Here is a 17,881-nt window from a genome sequence, read left to right as displayed (position 1 = left end):
ATGATCACACAGTCTAATCTAGAAATTTTCAAGCTAAGAAGGTAGGACACTAATAGAAGAAGATAATCTAATAGATGAACAAAAATAAGGATAGGGGTTACTTGTTTGTTTCTTCAAGTATTTACACCCTAAATAATCAGTAGTTAGAAGTTGAGATTTGATAAATTGTTCAATATGAGTAAAATAGTTAGAAATTTGAGAGTTGTTTGAGACACCATAACTAATAAGAAAAGGACAACGAGGGTAGGGTACATTACGAACTCCACACACTACAAAGGTCATTTTCAAAATTTGAATTTGATATTATTAATAATTATCATATTAATATCATTTTGATATTAAAGAAGATGTTTTGTTGAATGTTAGGAGAGTTTTGAAGAGAATCATATAATGCCTCATCCAATAGGCCATAATCAGCTTGAGAGAAGACATGATCAAACCCATAAATGATCGAAGGAACAAATTAAACATTTAAAAAAAGAAGACAAAAAGAAAATAAATCATTTTTCATAGATTTATAACTCTTCTTTTTTTTCGTTGGAGAGATTTATATCAAACCCAAAATCATTTAACTACTCAATAGAAAGCACGCACCATAAGTTGAAACTTCTTCGACTAAAAATCAACAAAAAAATCATTTAACTACTCAATAGAAAGCATGCACCATAAGTTGAAACTTCTTCAACTAAAAATCAACAAAAAAATCGTCCATTACACGATCATGACCTCATCCTTATTACTCAATCTTCAATAACAACAAAATAATTGAACATATTTATCATCTCAAACTCCCCCACCCCCATACCCAAAAAAAAAAGACATATTTATCATCTCACACTCCCCCACCCCCCATACTAAAAAAAAATGAGACATATTTATCATCTCAAACTCCCCCACCCCCATACTAAAAAAAATGAGACATATTTATCATCTCAAACTCCCCCACCCCCATACTAAAAAAAAATGAGACAGTTTCAAAATGAGATGTATCATCATCTCAAATAATTGTTTGCAGGCTTTAAATTAAAAAAAATCACAAGATAATCGTGTGAAAGATCCTGTTCCACGCAATCAAACTTCCCACCGTCAACATATCGTCAAAGATTTTATACCCACAGGCAGCTCAAAAATTGAGATTAATGTCGAAACCGGTTTCGGTATCAGCGCTTGACCGGGCAGTAAACCGAAGCATTTTTAAACGCCTCCATTTCAACCGGGCCTTTTAAAAAAACCCCAATTTGTGGACTACTGTCGGCGGTGGCTAATCTGAGAATTAAATTTGAGACTGCAGTTAATGATGTAATAACCAATGAGTGGCATTGGCATAAAAACCCCAAATTTTTTCCCACCCACCTGGTCGACAGAGCACTTTACTGACCCAGAGTTTACTAACCCAACTCACAACACACGGCTGGCGAGGAGCTGTCTGCGTCCGATTATGGTATACTCTTAACATCCCACCACACTTTTCTCACTCAGTAGACACCATTTTCTTTCTACGCGCTACATTATAAATAAAACTTTGGAGTAGTTGATACGTCAGCGTCCCCACCAGATTACAGTACAGAGTGAGCCTTAAACCTGAATCCAAATCCAAGGGCACCTGCTCTTCTTCCTCTTGTTAATACAGAGGCCTATAGTTTAGCTCAGACAATCTTGCTTCCAATGACTGTCTGAAAAAGCCCGAATTTTTCTCAGGTAGAGAGGAGAACTACCCTGAGAAAAGCAAAAGGAGAAAGAAATAGAAAGACCCACATTTTCTGCTTGCTTGTTTGTCTAGTATGTCTGCCTACGGACGAGATCCATGGGGAGGCCCCTTGGAGATCAATGTGGACTCTGCCACAGATGATGACAGGAGCAGAAACCTGCAGGATTTCGACAGAGCAGCCTTGTCCAGGCAGCTGGACGAGACTCAACAGAGCTGGCTTTTGGGCCCTGGTGAGCAGAAAAAGAAGAAGTATGTAGATCTGGGCTGCATTGTTTGCAGTAGGACTGTGTTCAAGTGGATTGTTATATCTGTCTTGGTCTCTGGTTTTATAGCTGGGCTGGTGACCCTCATTGTGAAGACAGTACCCAGGCACCACCATTCCCCTCCGCCACCTGATAATTACACACAGGCTCTGCGCAAGGCCCTCATGTTCTTCAATGCTCAGAGATGTAAGTTCAAAGCCCAAATTTCTGGATTGAAAACTGTTCATTCATTGCCTTAAACTTCAATTTTTTTAACATAAGATCACTGGGTGTATGCATTAATTATGCAAGGTCTCATGTTCTGAGATTTTATGTGTTCAACTTTTAAAATGTTTCTCATTCACAGGTAGGGGGAAGAGAGAGAGAGAGAGAGAGAGAGAGAGAGAGAGAGAGAGAGAGAGAGAGATTTTATGTGTTCAACTTTTAAAATGTTTCGCATTCACAGGTAGGGGGAAGAGAGAGAGATTTCAGAGAGAGAGAGAGAGAAAATCTGTAAATGCCACTTTTCAATTGTCTGTACAGCCCAATTTTTTCATGGCATACCTTACACCCATATGCATTAGATCAGTGAGTTTATGACTTGGTTATGCAAGATCTTATGATTTATCTTTTGGTGTGTGTAACTTTCATTTTCTGTTTCATGCCCATGTGGGTAGGTGTTATTCAAATCGCTCGTGACTGCCACATTTCATTCGTCTTAAAATTCTGATTTTTATAGTATTTTGGTCTATACTCCTGTGTGTATATGTTATGAAACACTTACTATGTGCGTTGCCTCCAGAAGATCTCAGATCTTGTGTTCTATCTTTTGTGGCTAATAATCCGTCATTTTTTGGGTATCCATATAAGTGTGGTTTGGATCAAGTAAACCTGTGAATGCCACTTTTCACTAGCTGATGAGAGAATTCCGACATATATAATTTTTACAACCACATGATTTTCTTACTCCAAATCACTAAGAATGTGCATCCCTTCACGAGTTCATGTTTCCTCTTCTATTTTTTTAAAAATTTATATTTGTCAGGGACATTAAGTTTCCACAGTCCATGTTAATATGCATGCTTCTGGATTTAACTGTGTTCATCTTTTGAATCAACGTTTCAATCACACTCCATGATCCAGTCCATCATCAGTCCATCATCATGATGGTGAGCTAGAGAACAAAAGATAAACACAACTAAATCCAGAAGTCTTTAAACAATTTATATTTGTTTTCATGCTCATGTAGATCGATATTTCTCCAATGGTCTGGTATGGTTAGTTGATGAAAAAAATCTCTATATCACCCTACCAGGTTAATGATCTCATAAACGTGGCCTTCTTTTGAAGTTAGTTCTCATAATGCTTTGTATTAAAGCGTTAGACCCCATGTAAGTTTAGAGTCCAGAAATCCAGATCGGCAAATTTTTTTATGCAGACTAGTCTTCAAAATCTAATATTTACGCTGTCAATCTAACACCTCTATCTATCTACCCATCTATAAATTTTATATACTCTATAGCCAAGTGTAGGGATTGGCCACTTAATATCTCCTGTTCTGTTTCGTGTTATTTAATGGCTGGCCTACTTTTTTTTCCTTTCATGTCAATATAGGTAGTTGTTTATGAACTGGTTTGTGAAGGCTTCTTTTTACGTAATGATGATGCTCCCAACAGCTTGCCAGGTTACTGTTCTTCTAAAATTTGGCTTTGCGTTCAAACCATCTTGGTAGATTACGTTAAGCCAGATTCTTTCAACACTCAGTTGGCTAACAAAATGAACCCACAACAGTGATTGCCCCTGGTTACTTAACACTTCAAAAAGCATGTAGTAACTTGTTGTAAAATTATATGCTTCTGCTGATAATTGAGTTATTAATGATATATGTTGCATAGAGAAGTCATACAGAACACTGGACTATGAACGTATTTTTCTTTTAATTTGGATCAGAGTAAGGAAATCTGCTAATTGGTGTGTGAGGTCTCATGTTGCTGACTGGTAGCAAATCTTGGTGACACACACACATCAGAATAGATGTGTATTCACATGCCACGGTAAGTAGCAGATCTCTGCAACATAGGCAAATCTTCAATGCCCATGTAGGTAAGTATTTTCTTAAATTGACTGTAAAGGGTACTTTTACCAGATAACGAGAAAGTAATCCAAAGTAGACTTCCGGGTTACTGATCTGATAAGTGGGTTTTCATTTGGAGGTGTCTGTGATAATGTACTTACTATTGGATGGTGAGTTGTGAATCAACTTTTTTCTGCAGTAGTGTTCCATAACACTCTTAGAGGTGATCCTACTATTGGGTTAAAATCCCTAGGATGCTGTAGATTTGCCAGTACTAGAGCCATTTATCACTGTTTGAATAGTCCTGCTAAGAATTCGATTGTAGAAAATAAAATCTTCTAGGTCTCGCATAATAAGTCAGATATCTGCAATTGGTTTTTCATACGTTGATAAAAGTAACTGATAGCAAAGAATTGGATTGTAGAAAACAAAATCTTCTAGGTAGAGCATAATAAGTCAGATATCTGCAATTAGTTTTTCATACGTTGATACAAGTAACCGATATCAAAATTTGATACTGTGCTTCAAGCATATGTCAAATTATTTTTGCATACAAATTAACTACTTGCTATGTTACTATTAAAATTAATTGGTCATCTCCACAAACATTTTCTTAGAAGTTTAGAACATGGAACGACATGACTGACATGGTTTACCATTTTTTGGATATTTATTTTAATTGAAACTCTTGATCACCATGTGAATTAGTCTCTCGGTGCAGTAATAGATCAATTTATAAAAACTGTTTCTTTAAATCCACTTTTAAGTTTTAATCAATCCGAGATGAGATATATCTATCTACATTGAGTGCTTGAGTACTTCGCAAGTTATCCGTCCAGCATTGATTCCAATCTTAAGATAATATCTGTAAATGCAAGCCAGCTGCTTGGTCTGCTTTACTAATACTGAAATCTACTTTAGTTTTAGTTTTTTGGAAATATTATCCTGACAATGCATCTTTATTGTTTGTTAGTAATTATTCATTCCGAGTTCGCTTATTTTTCCTTTGAGTTAAGAAAATTGCAGAAAGTCTCAGAAGCCTAAGAATATAATTGGACTCAAACTGAGCCATTGTTTTTGTCTTTGATTCTCTCACAAATAAACCATGTTTAAAGATTACAAGTGACCTCAAACTGAGCCATTGTTTTGCTTTGATTTTCTCAGAGATGAACTATTGATAAAAACTATGCATTGATTAGTTCGTGTCCTGAATGGCAGCTGGGCATCTTCCCAAGCACAATAATGTATCTTGGCGAGGTAATTCTTGCTTGCGTGATGGCCTGTCTGATCCAGGAGCCAACAATGCAAATTTGGTTGGTGGATTCTATGATGCGGGAGATGCTATCAAGTTCAATTTTCCTGGTGCATTTGCTATGACCATGCTTAGTTGGAGTGTTATTGAGTACAGTGGAAAGTATGAATCTTCAGGAGATCTCAACCATGTTAAAGAGATCATTAAATGGGGAACAGATTACATTCTCAAGACATTCAATTCATCCTCTGATGATATAACCGTGGTCTATAGTCAGGTACTTCACACGGCTGAATTCTTTAGCCATCATTAGTGGCATGAGGGTTTGTTGCGTGGTTTTTAATATTTTTGACCTTACTTTTGAAGTTTCCTCTTCATTTTGGGTTATGAAAGAATGAATGGAACTAAAGGATCAAATAAAACTAAATTATATCCAGTTCAAAAGCAGGTCAAATTGTACACAAATTCCATTTCTCAGCTTGCTCAACTCCGAAAAGTCCTGCAAAAGTGCTGTGTACCATTCTATTGGGGTTTTCTTTAAGATCTCAGATATTTTCATGTATGTTAGGGAAATTAATTGGAGTTTGTTAAGATCTTATTATGCGTTTACCATGTTGGTTATGCTTAAAAAAAAGGAACCGTCTGGTAGCAAAGCAATTCTATTTATTTGCAAGGAAAGCATTACCATTGGTTTTGCAAGTTAAAACCACAAAAACAATCACTAACTTCTCTAATGTGATCTAGTAGCAAGGAATTGCTTTGATTAACAAGTCTCTTTCCTACAGAACACATATAAAGATACCAGTAGTGAGAATTCTTGCATGTTGCTCAACCACTTTTATTGTTCAATAAATTGAAAGTATTTTATGGATATGTGCCTATCTGTCTGCACATGTTTATTTCTAATTGTTTCTATAAATCAAACTTAAATACTACTTACAAACCCACAGGTTGGAAAGGGAGATACCTCAGATGGGCCGAGCAATCCAAACGATCACTATTGCTGGATGAGACCTGAAGATATTGACTATACACGTCCAGTAACCGCGTCCTCCACTGGTTCAGACTTGGCTGCAGAGATGGCAGCTGCCTTGGCAGCAGCATCAATTGTTTTCAAGGATAACAAGCACTACTCACAAAAGCTTGTGAAGGGTGCAAAGACGCTTTTCAAGTTCTCAAGAACCCAGAGAGGTCGATATAGTGCTGGTGGCAGTGATGCAGCCATCTTCTACAATTCCTCTGGATACTATGATGAGTATGTCTGGGGGGGTGCATGGCTGTATTATGCAACAGGAAATTCTTCATACCTTCAGCTGGCTACAACCCCAGGAATTGCCAAGCGGGCTGGAGCATTCCGTGGGGGACAGGACTACGGTGTCTTAAGCTGGGACAACAAACTGGCTGGTGCACAAGTAAGTGCCATAGCATGCCAAACACAATCAGGGCTTATTGTAGTTATCTGGTGAATATAGTATTACTATTCGTTAAGTCTCTAACTGTGTCTATGTTGGGTCACTGGCATGGGTTGTTTTAACAGGTTCTCTTGAGCAGACTTAGACTGTTCTTGAGCCCAGGATACCCATATGAGGAAATTTTGAAGAGTTACCACAACCAGACAAATATTGTAATGTGCTCGTACCTCCCGGTCTTTCGTTCCTTCAATAGAACAAGAGGTGAAGTTCTTGGAATTTTTTTTTGTATTTACAGTTTTTGGGATCTGTTTGAACTTTGAAGTAATTTTTAAATCCCGACAAACCCGAATTTGGCCTTTGCAGGAGGTTTGATTCAGCTGAACCATGGAAGGCCTCAACCATTGCAGTATGTAGTAAATGCAGCTTTCCTTGCGTCAATTTATGCAGACTATCTAAAGGCTGCAGATATTCCTGGTTGGTATTGTGGTCCAAACTTCTTCTCTGTCCAAGTCTTGCGCAACTTTGCAAGAACTCAGGTACTATTTCAATATCAAATTCTTTCTTAATGCTCAGAAGTTTTTGTATCTGTCATTTTTATGCTCAGGAGGAACTTATTGATCTCTTATGCTTAAATCTCTGGCAGCTAAACTATATCTTGGGCAAAAATCCCTTGAAGATGAGCTATATTGTGGGATATGGTAAACATTACCCTAAGCATGTTCACCACAGGGGGGCATCCATACCAAAGAACAAGATCAAATACTCTTGCAAGGGAGGCTGGAAATGGCGAGACAGTCCAAGACCCAATCCAAATGTTCTTACAGGAGCTATGGTTGCTGGCCCTGATAAATTTGACAAGTTCCATGATGTTCGCACTAACTACAATTACACAGAGCCAACACTTGCAGGAAATGCTGGGCTGGTTGCAGCTTTGGTTTCAATAGCAGGGGGAGACACTCTCGGAATAGACAAAAATACAATGTTCTCTGCAGTTCCCCCCATGTTCCCAACTCCACCTCCACCTCCAGCTCCTTGGAAGCCATGATCGAAATGGTATCAATATGCTTTGTGTAGTGGTATGTAAGTGTATATGAATATCTCATTGTGAAAGGACAGATATTCATCTTTTTAGCATTGCCATGCTCTGTGTAAACAAACATAAGGGTTCCCACTTAAATTGCATCACTGCATTCAATTATCAGGCTTGACAAGTGGGGGAATCCAGCTGCATAAGCACACTAACTATGTACTCTGTGATCATGTTATGGAGAATATCTTGCGGAATAAATTTGATGTGATCAATCTCAAGCTAGGCAAAAGTAGGAATGAGAACTGAGAAAGTTTGCCTTAATCCTAGTTGTTTATGCTAGGCAAGCCGCCTAATTGGTCTACTTTATCCCTAGATAGATATGTCCTAGACTAAATAATTTGATTTTGTGTCTGAAAAACTTGCAAAGCCATTTGGGCTTCTAGAAGTTGTATAATTACTGCTTATATAAAAAATTCTTTTAATCTTTCAATACCATGTAACTTAAGATTTGGCACACCAATTTATTGTGCTTGCAATCTTCCAAAATCAGGCAGCTTAATGTTTCAATTTTTTTCATTGTGGCGCTTGATATCCAACAATCTTTAGACTCCTAATGTTTATAAATTAGTGATTGCAGTATTTGGTATTTCTAAATCATCGTCATTCACCCGAGTGTAAGAACAGTAATGCCAGCTAAAATCTCTCGTCTTCAATAGGAATGCTTCCAAAATCAAGAAGCAACTATTTTTTTCTTGTTCCCTGAATTGATTCTAGCTATTCTTTCAGTTCTGTATTTAATCAGAGGACACCATAACTGTGAGTTTACCTTCTTTACACATTAAAGGGATACCTAAAAGAGTTAGAGACAACAAAAATAGATATTCATGTTGTGTTGGTGTTATCAGGGTATATTACCTAACTAGTTCATCTATTATGTCCCATTCACACATGTTCATATATTGAATTTATTTAGGGTTTTAGGTATCTTTCTAGAAGTTTTAAAGACGTGATCTTATCTTTAGTTGTCTCACGATGTAGGATTCAGAAACTTATCACAATCTTGTCTTATCTCTCAATCTTATATGTGTGTGTGTGTGTGTGCGGGTGTCTTTGATCCATTATATGTAACATTATTGCATCCATAATCAAGTAATCTATCTTATGGCGTTACTTTCTTGCGGAATGTTATCTTTGATTTTACAAGTGGTCTTGAGAGCTCGAGTCTTTGTGACCTCTTACATGATATCAAAGTTTTTGGCAAACCCTTTTTCTAATTGAGAGGTGATTAGGGGAAAGGATCCAGTAGTTGAGCATGTACCAATTCTTGTGAGGGTTGTTGATACCTTTTGTTCCAAAAATTGAACAAATAAAACTTATTGTTTGAAACAAAAAATATCAATTTTTGTTAGGAAATGTACCAACAGTTGTTAGGAAATGTACCAATAGTTGTTAAGAAATGTACTAATATTGTAAAAAGTAACCAATTAGGTGATGCCATATCAGCTGCACAACTATTGGGGTCTCTTTTGTATGCCTATTGGTCTCACTTTTTTTTTGGGCTGTTTTGGACACCTTGGCAAAAAGAATGCTGATGTGGCATCATATTTGATGATGTGGCCCTGAAACCTTAGTTATAAGAAGGGGACTTGTCAAGGAAGCTGTTGTAAAAAAATTGAAGTGATTTGAAATTTCCAAGTAGGATTTTGAGAAGCGCAAAGTTAGGGTGCACAACTACTGGATCCTTTCCCCTAGTATAGGAGCTTTTGTTGGGTGCATTTAAAATAGACCTCACCAATGAGTTTAAAGGCTCAAAAATCTCTAGTCATATACGACACCATATTTTGGTGATAGAAAAATTGAAGTCACTTTTTTGTTAAGATTTGAACATTTTGTAGAATCTATTTTATATAAATCGTATGATACTAAAATCATATGCATCACAATTCACAAATATTATGTCATATTCAACATAATGTTTGTCAATAAAGCTACTTTGTAGGGTTTGCATGAGTTTTTTACTTTTTAAAAAAGAATATTATTTGATTGGTAACTGGATTTTTTTTTTTATATTCACTATCGTGGAATCTAGAGGTGTCCGCTCTGAAGCGAGACTAATCCCCTAGTGTGTACGACCCGCTCACAAGGTAGCAACACACACAGGGTTAACACAGCCAGAGACTCGAACTCAAGACCATGGGGAGCATACCCACGCCTTAAGTTGCGATCCATGACCGGACGAGCTAGGGCCCAAGCCCTTATTGATAACTAGATTGGTTTTGTGTCCCCATCTTTATAAAGCCAATAAGAGATATATTCTATGTTTTTCCTTATTTAGTTCACCCCTCTTGGTAAAGGTAGTGGGTTGGCATTGTATGAGACTTTAGGGTCCTTTTGAATCAAATGCAGTTTGCCATAAGACTTAGGTGAGGTAGGCAACTAGTCAATGCAAAATGAATCACTAATATTATATTTGCCACACTCCTTGTCATGGACTTGGACCTTGATCTCGAGATAACAGGTGGAAGGAATGATAAACTTGGATGATGAAGGGGGATCGATGTAGGTGAATGGGAAGGATGATGAAGCTTCTTGGTTAATTGGCACTTGATGTGCAAGAGTCCCTTTCAAGTTATTGTAGTTTTGGAAGGGGTGCCCAAAGGAGGTTGGTGTAGGAATGTTAACGTTTGCTATGTTTTGGGATGTGTTAGTCAAGGGCATGCTCGTGTTGAGCTGTGATATGGGATTGTTCGGTGAGGTGTCATGTTTGTTGAGCCTATGTTTTGGGATGTGATGTTATGCCATTGGAAATGTCAAAATCAGGTGGAAGTCTAGCTCCATTTTGTGCAAGCAACAACAAGTATCTATTAGGATCTGTAGACAATAGAGCTTATACGACTGCTACAACTTTGTGGTCTTGTGATGTGTTATCAATCTCTTCTTGTATATATTACGTTTTGTTCAATGGTGGTCGAAAAATAATTTGTCATTAGATGGTTGCAATGTAGCTCCTTGTCATGGTGTGATTATGTTTGATTGCACAAGCTTCTTTAAAGCTAATTCAATTCGTTCCCCTAAATTCGAGTATTTACGTCTTGGGTTGTTATTAGTCCTTGAGGGACCACATTGTGAGTTGTTTTACATTGCATTTGTTGATTGATCATTTTTTTGCGATTGATTGTAGTTTGATGTTTGCACATTGGATGTAGGAGGTTCTTTTAGGCTAATCATATGTTGAGCCTTATTGGCCACCTTTGCGTCTACTACGTTGTTATTTACTACATTCTTGTTCTGACTGAAATCGAGATCTATCGTTGAAAGTGCTAGGATTATTTTTGGTCTCTTTAAATATTTTCACAAGCCCTTTTGTTGAGGGCCTTCTCAATGGAGACACTTTTTGATAACATCATCAAATGTATTAGAGCATTCGACTAGGAGATGAAACATCATCTTGATTGAGGTTTTGTATGAAAATTTGGACTAGTTTTTCTAACTTGTGACAAGAACATTTACTAGCTATGCTTCTCCATTTTTGTAGAAAGAAATCAAAAGATTCTTTGTTGTTTTGTTTTGTGTTGTAAAGATCTATCATAGATACCTCATGTTCAATGTTATAGGAGAAATGTGTGATTAAATTTTCAGCTAGTTCAAAAAAAGCATTTATTGTATGTGGTAAATGAGGGAACCATTCTATAGCTTGTCCACCAAGATTCCAAGGAAATAGGTGCATAAGATATGTCTTGTTGTGTGCCACCTCTCAACAAGCTATGAAAAGCTCCTTGATGTGTTATCTAGGATTTCCTTTCCCCTTATATTTGTCAAACTTGGGCATCTCAAAATTATGGGGTAAGGGCGAAATGTGTATGCTCCTATTGAAAGGGTAAGGACATATATATTCAATGTTGTACATCTTCTTAGGTTTTCTGACTTGCATGTTGGTCATTTGTTGTTGCAAACTTTGCACTTGTTGAGCTAGATTTCTGATGGGGATTGTTGGATGTTAATCGTGTTTGTTTATGGAAGGTATGTTTGGTTTTGTATGGGATTTATGAATGGTTTTATGCCTTGGTATGCTGGTGTAGTTTGGTTGGGATTCGGGTGTGTAAGTGGATTGTTTATTGGGTAAATTCTTATGTTGGAGGATTTTGTGTGGTGTGGTCATGGGATTTGAGTTGTAAATGTTTTTGGCAAACTATTTTGTTGTTGTGGTGGAGGTATGAGATTTTGGTTTTGGTTTTGGTTTGGTGTAGTAAAAGTGTGAGTTTGGGTGACATTTATGTAGGTGTTGAATGAGGGTTGTGTTTGTCTGTTGAAGAGGATTTATTGTGTTTGTTTGTGAGATGGGTAGTGGCACATTGGTTTGTTGATTTTAGGTGAATGGAGTATAATTTTGGTTCTGATTTGGGTTGGTTTGTGTCATGTGTTGGGTACTGGTTGATTGGGTTGATGTTTGGGTCAATGGTGGCATGTTAAAGAGTGTGCGATTGTAGCCCATAGGAAGGTTGTATAGGAATGGTAACATTTGTTGTTTCGTGGGACGTGTTGACCAAGAACATGCTCATGTTGAGTTCTTATGATACAAGATTGTTTGGTGGGGGTGTCATGTTTCTTGATCCTATATTTGGGGATGTGGCATTAAGTGCGGGTACTTTGACATTAGAAATGTCAAAATTAGATGGAAGTCTAGCTTCATTTTGTGCAAGCAACATGAAGTATCTATTAGGATCTGCAGACAATAGAGCTTGTATGTGTAATACGCTAAGATTGGTCATCTAAACCATGGACCCCTAATCTCGACAACAACACCAAGGTTCTAACCAAAGGCAATTAAATCAATCTTGAGCACATTAATTAATTCTTTAAGTCATCAAATGTCACATGGCAAATCAATTACTCAATATTAATTAAATATTTATTTAATTAATTGAATCATTCCAAGAATATCATTTTGATTAATTATCTTATTTAATTTATTAAATATCCTAGCATAATTAATTAATTAATAAATTTGTCATTTAATCATGCAAAAAAGGAATTAATTTATTACAAAAGAGGAATTAATTACAAAGCAAGAGTTAAATTGAAAATAAAATAAAAGGATTAAATCGAGAGAGAAATAAAACTTGAGATATTATTTCTTTTTCTAAATTGAGAACTTGAAATCAGAAAAGCAATTAAATTGAATTATTCTCTAAAATTAGAACTCAAAGCTTTTGAGAAAAAAAAGAAGTTCAGTTGCATTAAAAAAACTCTTTTCTCGAATAAATAAAAGAATTATCTATTTTTATCACAAATGCATGGAATTAATTAATTCTTATTTCTAATGCAACTTGAACTTCTTATCTGAATGCATTTCAATTAAACTATAATTGGAATCTATCTCGAAGTTAACTGAACCCGATTTCTCAATTATTTCAATTAATTCTAAATTGTGCTTTTTCTTGATCTCTCTTGTAATTCTCTATAAATTCAGCCTTCGGCTCTCATTCAAATCATCCCAAAGATATTTGAGAAACACCTTGGAAATTATTATTATGCTCATTTTGCTCTGGAGTCATTGAAGATCTTGTGCTTGCTTTTTTGAGATTATTTGCATTTTAGTTTAGCTTTTTCCGTATTTAGTTTATTCCATATTGCTTGATTCCATATTGCTTGAATTCACTATTGCTTGAATCTTTCATCCATCTTGCATCCATGTAGTTTAATATCATGCTCATATAGATTAAATCCTTCGTCTTGGTGTAGTCTAGTAATTGGTATTGCTTATAAAAATCTGAGAGCAATCTTATACTCACATCTTTTAGAAGGCAATTAGTCGCTTTGTTATGGTTGATTATTTATTGATTATTGATTTACTAACCATACATGTAATGACTTAATTGAAGTGTTGTGCCTACAGCTATCAGACCTTATTTCACTTTTTTCACACACACATCTCTGACGCCCACCGTGGGGCAGAAGACTACATTTTACGGCCTCCAAGACTAACTGCTTATTTTTATTTTTTTCGGGTTTTTTGACTTTTCGAATTTTCGTCTGTACAGGTTCCGCAATTTGTTGTATGACATTTCCCATACACCCAAATGACAAACTGCAAGTGTCGTACGATTTGGTACGATTTGTCGTACGGTCTGGTAAAAATTGTCGTACGATTATGTATTTTCTTGGTTAAAAAGAATATTTCATTTTTCAAATTTCTCATTCAATTTTGATTATACTAACGACTGACCGTGGCTGTTTATCTGCCTATCTGAGAAATTTTCACAGCCTAATCAGTTTTTGCAGAATGCTTGTCGAAGAATATGCTTGTCGCACAAAGACAATATGACTATTGATTCGTTGTCTTTGCAAGTTGCCTGAGGAGATTCGAGCAAACATCATGTATTCTTTAAATTCATTTTTAGGCACCTAACTAGCTATCTAGTTAAAGAACAAATCTGTATTTCGTGTTTTAAGTACATTCTGAGAGGTAGGAGAGTATGCTCTTGTCTGCATAGACAATTAGAAATCCAGACTCTTGAGGTATTTTCTTTAAGTTTGAGATTTGTACATCTTTAAGTTTGAGATTTGTACATCTTTAGTGGGCCTGCCCTCTCAAGGAGCTAATAACTCTTAATACTGTTACGGTCGGTGTGAGGGGAACGACTAAATGCCAAGTACTCCAACCCACTGTAAAATAAATGTGATTTGATAAAAATCAAGTCAACGACAGTGCTCGGGAATAGCTCTCCTCTATACCTTTGGGTATATTAAACCTTGGTTTTCAAGGCTGGGAGACCTCTTAATTGAGTTTATACCTTGACACGCCGAACATACCCCTTACTAGTTCCAATTCAAAATAGAAGCTACCCGGTTCACCTCTAAAAGGGGGGATAATCTTTGTGCAAGAGAGATAGTAACTCTCCCAAGATACTTCTCATTTCGTGCCCCCATTAGCGTTTGGAGTCAGATAATATGACGTTGAGAATCCATTGCGTGAGACTCAACGACCGTAATCTGATTAGCTATTGGGTGTGTACCCGAGTCTACAAGCAAAGGTTTTCTTCTCTCACCAAATTCTGTAGGGTTTGCATGCTGTGATTGGAGTTATTATTTATACTACGTGTTTTCTGTGTTTTTCATCCCTGAAACTAAAACTGAAATACCAAAACTGGAGAAAACAAGAAACAATTCAGTGATCAAAAACTCTGTCCGTGTCAAAACTAGTCTATCCCAGTCGAAAATCTGTCCAAAACTAGTCTATCCCAGTTGAAACTCTGTCCAAAACTAGTCTACCCTAGTCAAAACTCTGTCCGTGTCACAAACTAGTATACTTCAATGATAAAAAAAACTCAGTCCACCTCTAAACTACTCATCGTTAGTCAGCGATCAAAACCTAGTCCATCTCAAATCTGGTCATACTCAGTCATTGAAAACTCAGAAATTTACCTCTGTCCAGAAAAAAGTCGTACGATTCCTCTGATTTATCATCTAGTTTCATATCTTGTGTCATAAGAAATTCCATCAGTCCTAACAGTCTGTCGTTTGAGCCTGAATCCTGTATCGTACGAGTCCTGATTGTTTGTCGTTCGGTTTTGAGAATTGTCATTTCATCTTGAATCCTATGTCGTACGATAAAACATTGCATTGATCAGTCTGTTGTTCCAGACATACCCATCTGTCACACGATACTAGGCAACAACTCGTATGAAACACTGTTGTTGTCATCCTGAAGCTATTGAATTGTTGTCTGGTCCTGAGAAACCTGTCATATGAATCTCTGATTTTGTCAGTCCAGAACAATCAAACTTGCCTAAAACAGTCTACAATGAGCATAAAACTGGTTATCATCATCTTGAGCATAAACAGACTAAAAAAGTGTACCTCTGCCATTTGTGTTGCATGGTTTGTCAATCATCTTTCAGCTAGTTCAATCAACTACATATCAAACCTAAGTCACTTAGATAAACGTCTTATACGGGATAGATCTTTCCTGAAACCAGACTGAGTCTTAGTGACTTCTCTCGAATAAACTTAGATAAACGTCTTACACATGATAGATCTTTCTTGAAACCAGACTAAATCTTAGTTGCTTCTCTCAAACAATACGTTAATTGAACAACTAGCTCTGAATTTGATCTCGACTTCTGCATCAAAAACAGTTTTAGGTCACACCAATCAATAAAAATGCCTATTCAAACCAGGAGTTCTTGTAAGAAAGATGACAAAGGCAAAGGGCAACCCTTTTCATATAAAGATAATCCATTTTACGAAGAGGATCCCCTGACTGATAAACCTTCATCATTAGAGATACCAGTTTACGATCAACCTTTATCTCCCACTATACTTAGAACATAACAAAACGACGAAGACAACCTCGGTATTCATGAAACCGATAATGATTCCTCATCAAGTGAAACTGACGATTCTGAATCTCCAGAAAAAGATATTCATAAATGTCGAAAGGATAAAGATTTCCGAAAAATGATGAAGGCTATCATGCCTAGAGAAAAAGAAGACTATTTTTTAGAACTAGCAAAACAAGGCGCCAAACTTCCTACTGGATATGACGTTCAAACTCTCATCACTAAAAAGTAAGAATCACCTATAATGATGGTCCACAGACAATTACTAGCTTTATGGATTGAGCTCGCAGAACTCAAAAACAAGGATAAGTCCCCAAAACAATATTCTCTGGAGACAATATGCCCATTTCCATTTGACAAAAACCTATACATGCCTCCATTCCCTCCACGAGTGGAGATTCCAAAATTTGACAAATATGATGGTACCTTAGATCCTCAAGATCATGTCAGAGAATTTGTGTTGCCTGCATGGAGTTCATGCACGATCAAACGTATCTCATGCACCTTTTTCCAAGGAGTTTGAGAGGACAAGCTATGGAATGGTTCTCAAGTCTATCTAAAGGGATTGAAACTTTTGAAGAACTAATCCAACTGTTTTTACAACAATACTCCTACAACATTCAACATCCTGTTACTATGATCGAACTTTGCAATACCAAACAGAAAATAGGGGAGCCTTTTCTCACTTTCCTCCAACGTTGGAGAAAGATGTTCTCTAGGTATTCACGACCTATCCTAGATGCTGAGAAAATGGATATATTCATCAATAATCTGGTCCCTGAATTGAAATATAGTATCCAAATGCAAGTACACCCATCGTTTAACAAAATGGTAGATAATGCTATCCAAATGGAAGATGTGCTTATAAAGAAAGGAGATATCATGCCTCAGAAAGAAACACAACTAGGATCTAGCTCTAAAGAGAAGAACAAGTATTGGAAGTATGGCAAAGACAATAATAAGAACGTTGTTAATGACAGAGTAGTAGACACTGTTAAAACCAACTCAAAGCCCACGATATTCAACTTGGCTAGTGGCACACAGGCACTCAAAGCAGCTGAAACCGCAACAGAAAATCTTCCGAAGAAAGCAAAAGAGTGGTTCAAAGAGAAACCTTGGCTTTTAAAACCTAGACGCGAATTCACTCCTTTGGAAGAATCATACGAATCTGTTTCAAAACTCTATTGGCAAACAACCTGATAACGTTACCAAATAATTCTAGGCCATATGATCCAGAAGTCAAACCAAAATGGTGGAGATAAAATGAGTACTGCGACTTCCATCAGAATAAAGGTCATAACACAAACAACTTCATGAAGCTCAAGCATGAGATCCAAGATCTCATAGACGCTGGTAAAATTGTTGTCGAGAATCACCCGACAAATGCTGATCATAAAGTTTTTAAGGACCCCTTACCTGTTTATGAACAAGGTGATTCCTCAAAGACCAAAGGAGGTGCCAAAGTAAATTATACTTATACCAACAATGACAACATCATCAACATGATTGAGCCTTCGCAATCTGAATATTGCAATGTGATCATGATCCAAGATAAACAAAATGAATCACGATATGCAAAGGCTATGACCCGTTCTCAAAAGAAAGTAACTCTCCAAGGAGCCAGTTCTTTAACTTCTGCTCCAACAACGTCAAACCTACCAGCCTTGTCAAACAAACAAAAAGAATCAACATTTGATAAATTTAAAAGGCTAACTTCATCATCATCCTCTAGGTATAGTATTGTTGAACAATTGAAAAAGACAAATGCTCAAATTTCCATATTTGAATTACTAAAAATCTCTCTTGCTCACAAAGAAATCT

General features: G+C 36.7%; 1 protein-coding gene across 1 annotated transcript; it reads left to right on the top strand.

The window, feature by feature from the left end:
* Positions 1–1,311: 1,311 nt before the first annotated feature.
* Positions 1,312–8,208, top strand: LOC131073653 (endoglucanase 25). The gene is made up of 6 exons (XM_058010152.2): positions 1,312–2,157; positions 5,243–5,553; positions 6,227–6,688; positions 6,814–6,949; positions 7,052–7,224; positions 7,332–8,208. Exons 1-6 carry the CDS (start codon positions 1,782–1,784, stop codon positions 7,731–7,733), a joined length of 1,860 nt encoding a protein of 619 aa, XP_057866135.1. The 5' UTR covers positions 1,312–1,781; the 3' UTR covers positions 7,734–8,208.
* The last annotated feature ends 9,673 nt before the right edge of the window (positions 8,209–17,881 follow it).

Source organism: Cryptomeria japonica, chromosome 11 (assembly GCF_030272615.1).
Source record: "Cryptomeria japonica chromosome 11, Sugi_1.0, whole genome shotgun sequence".
In the NCBI taxonomy this organism is placed as follows: Eukaryota; Viridiplantae; Streptophyta; class Pinopsida; order Cupressales; family Cupressaceae; genus Cryptomeria; species Cryptomeria japonica.
The sequence above is the reverse complement of the archived record's forward strand: the minus strand, read 5'-3'. Positions and strand labels throughout refer to the sequence as shown.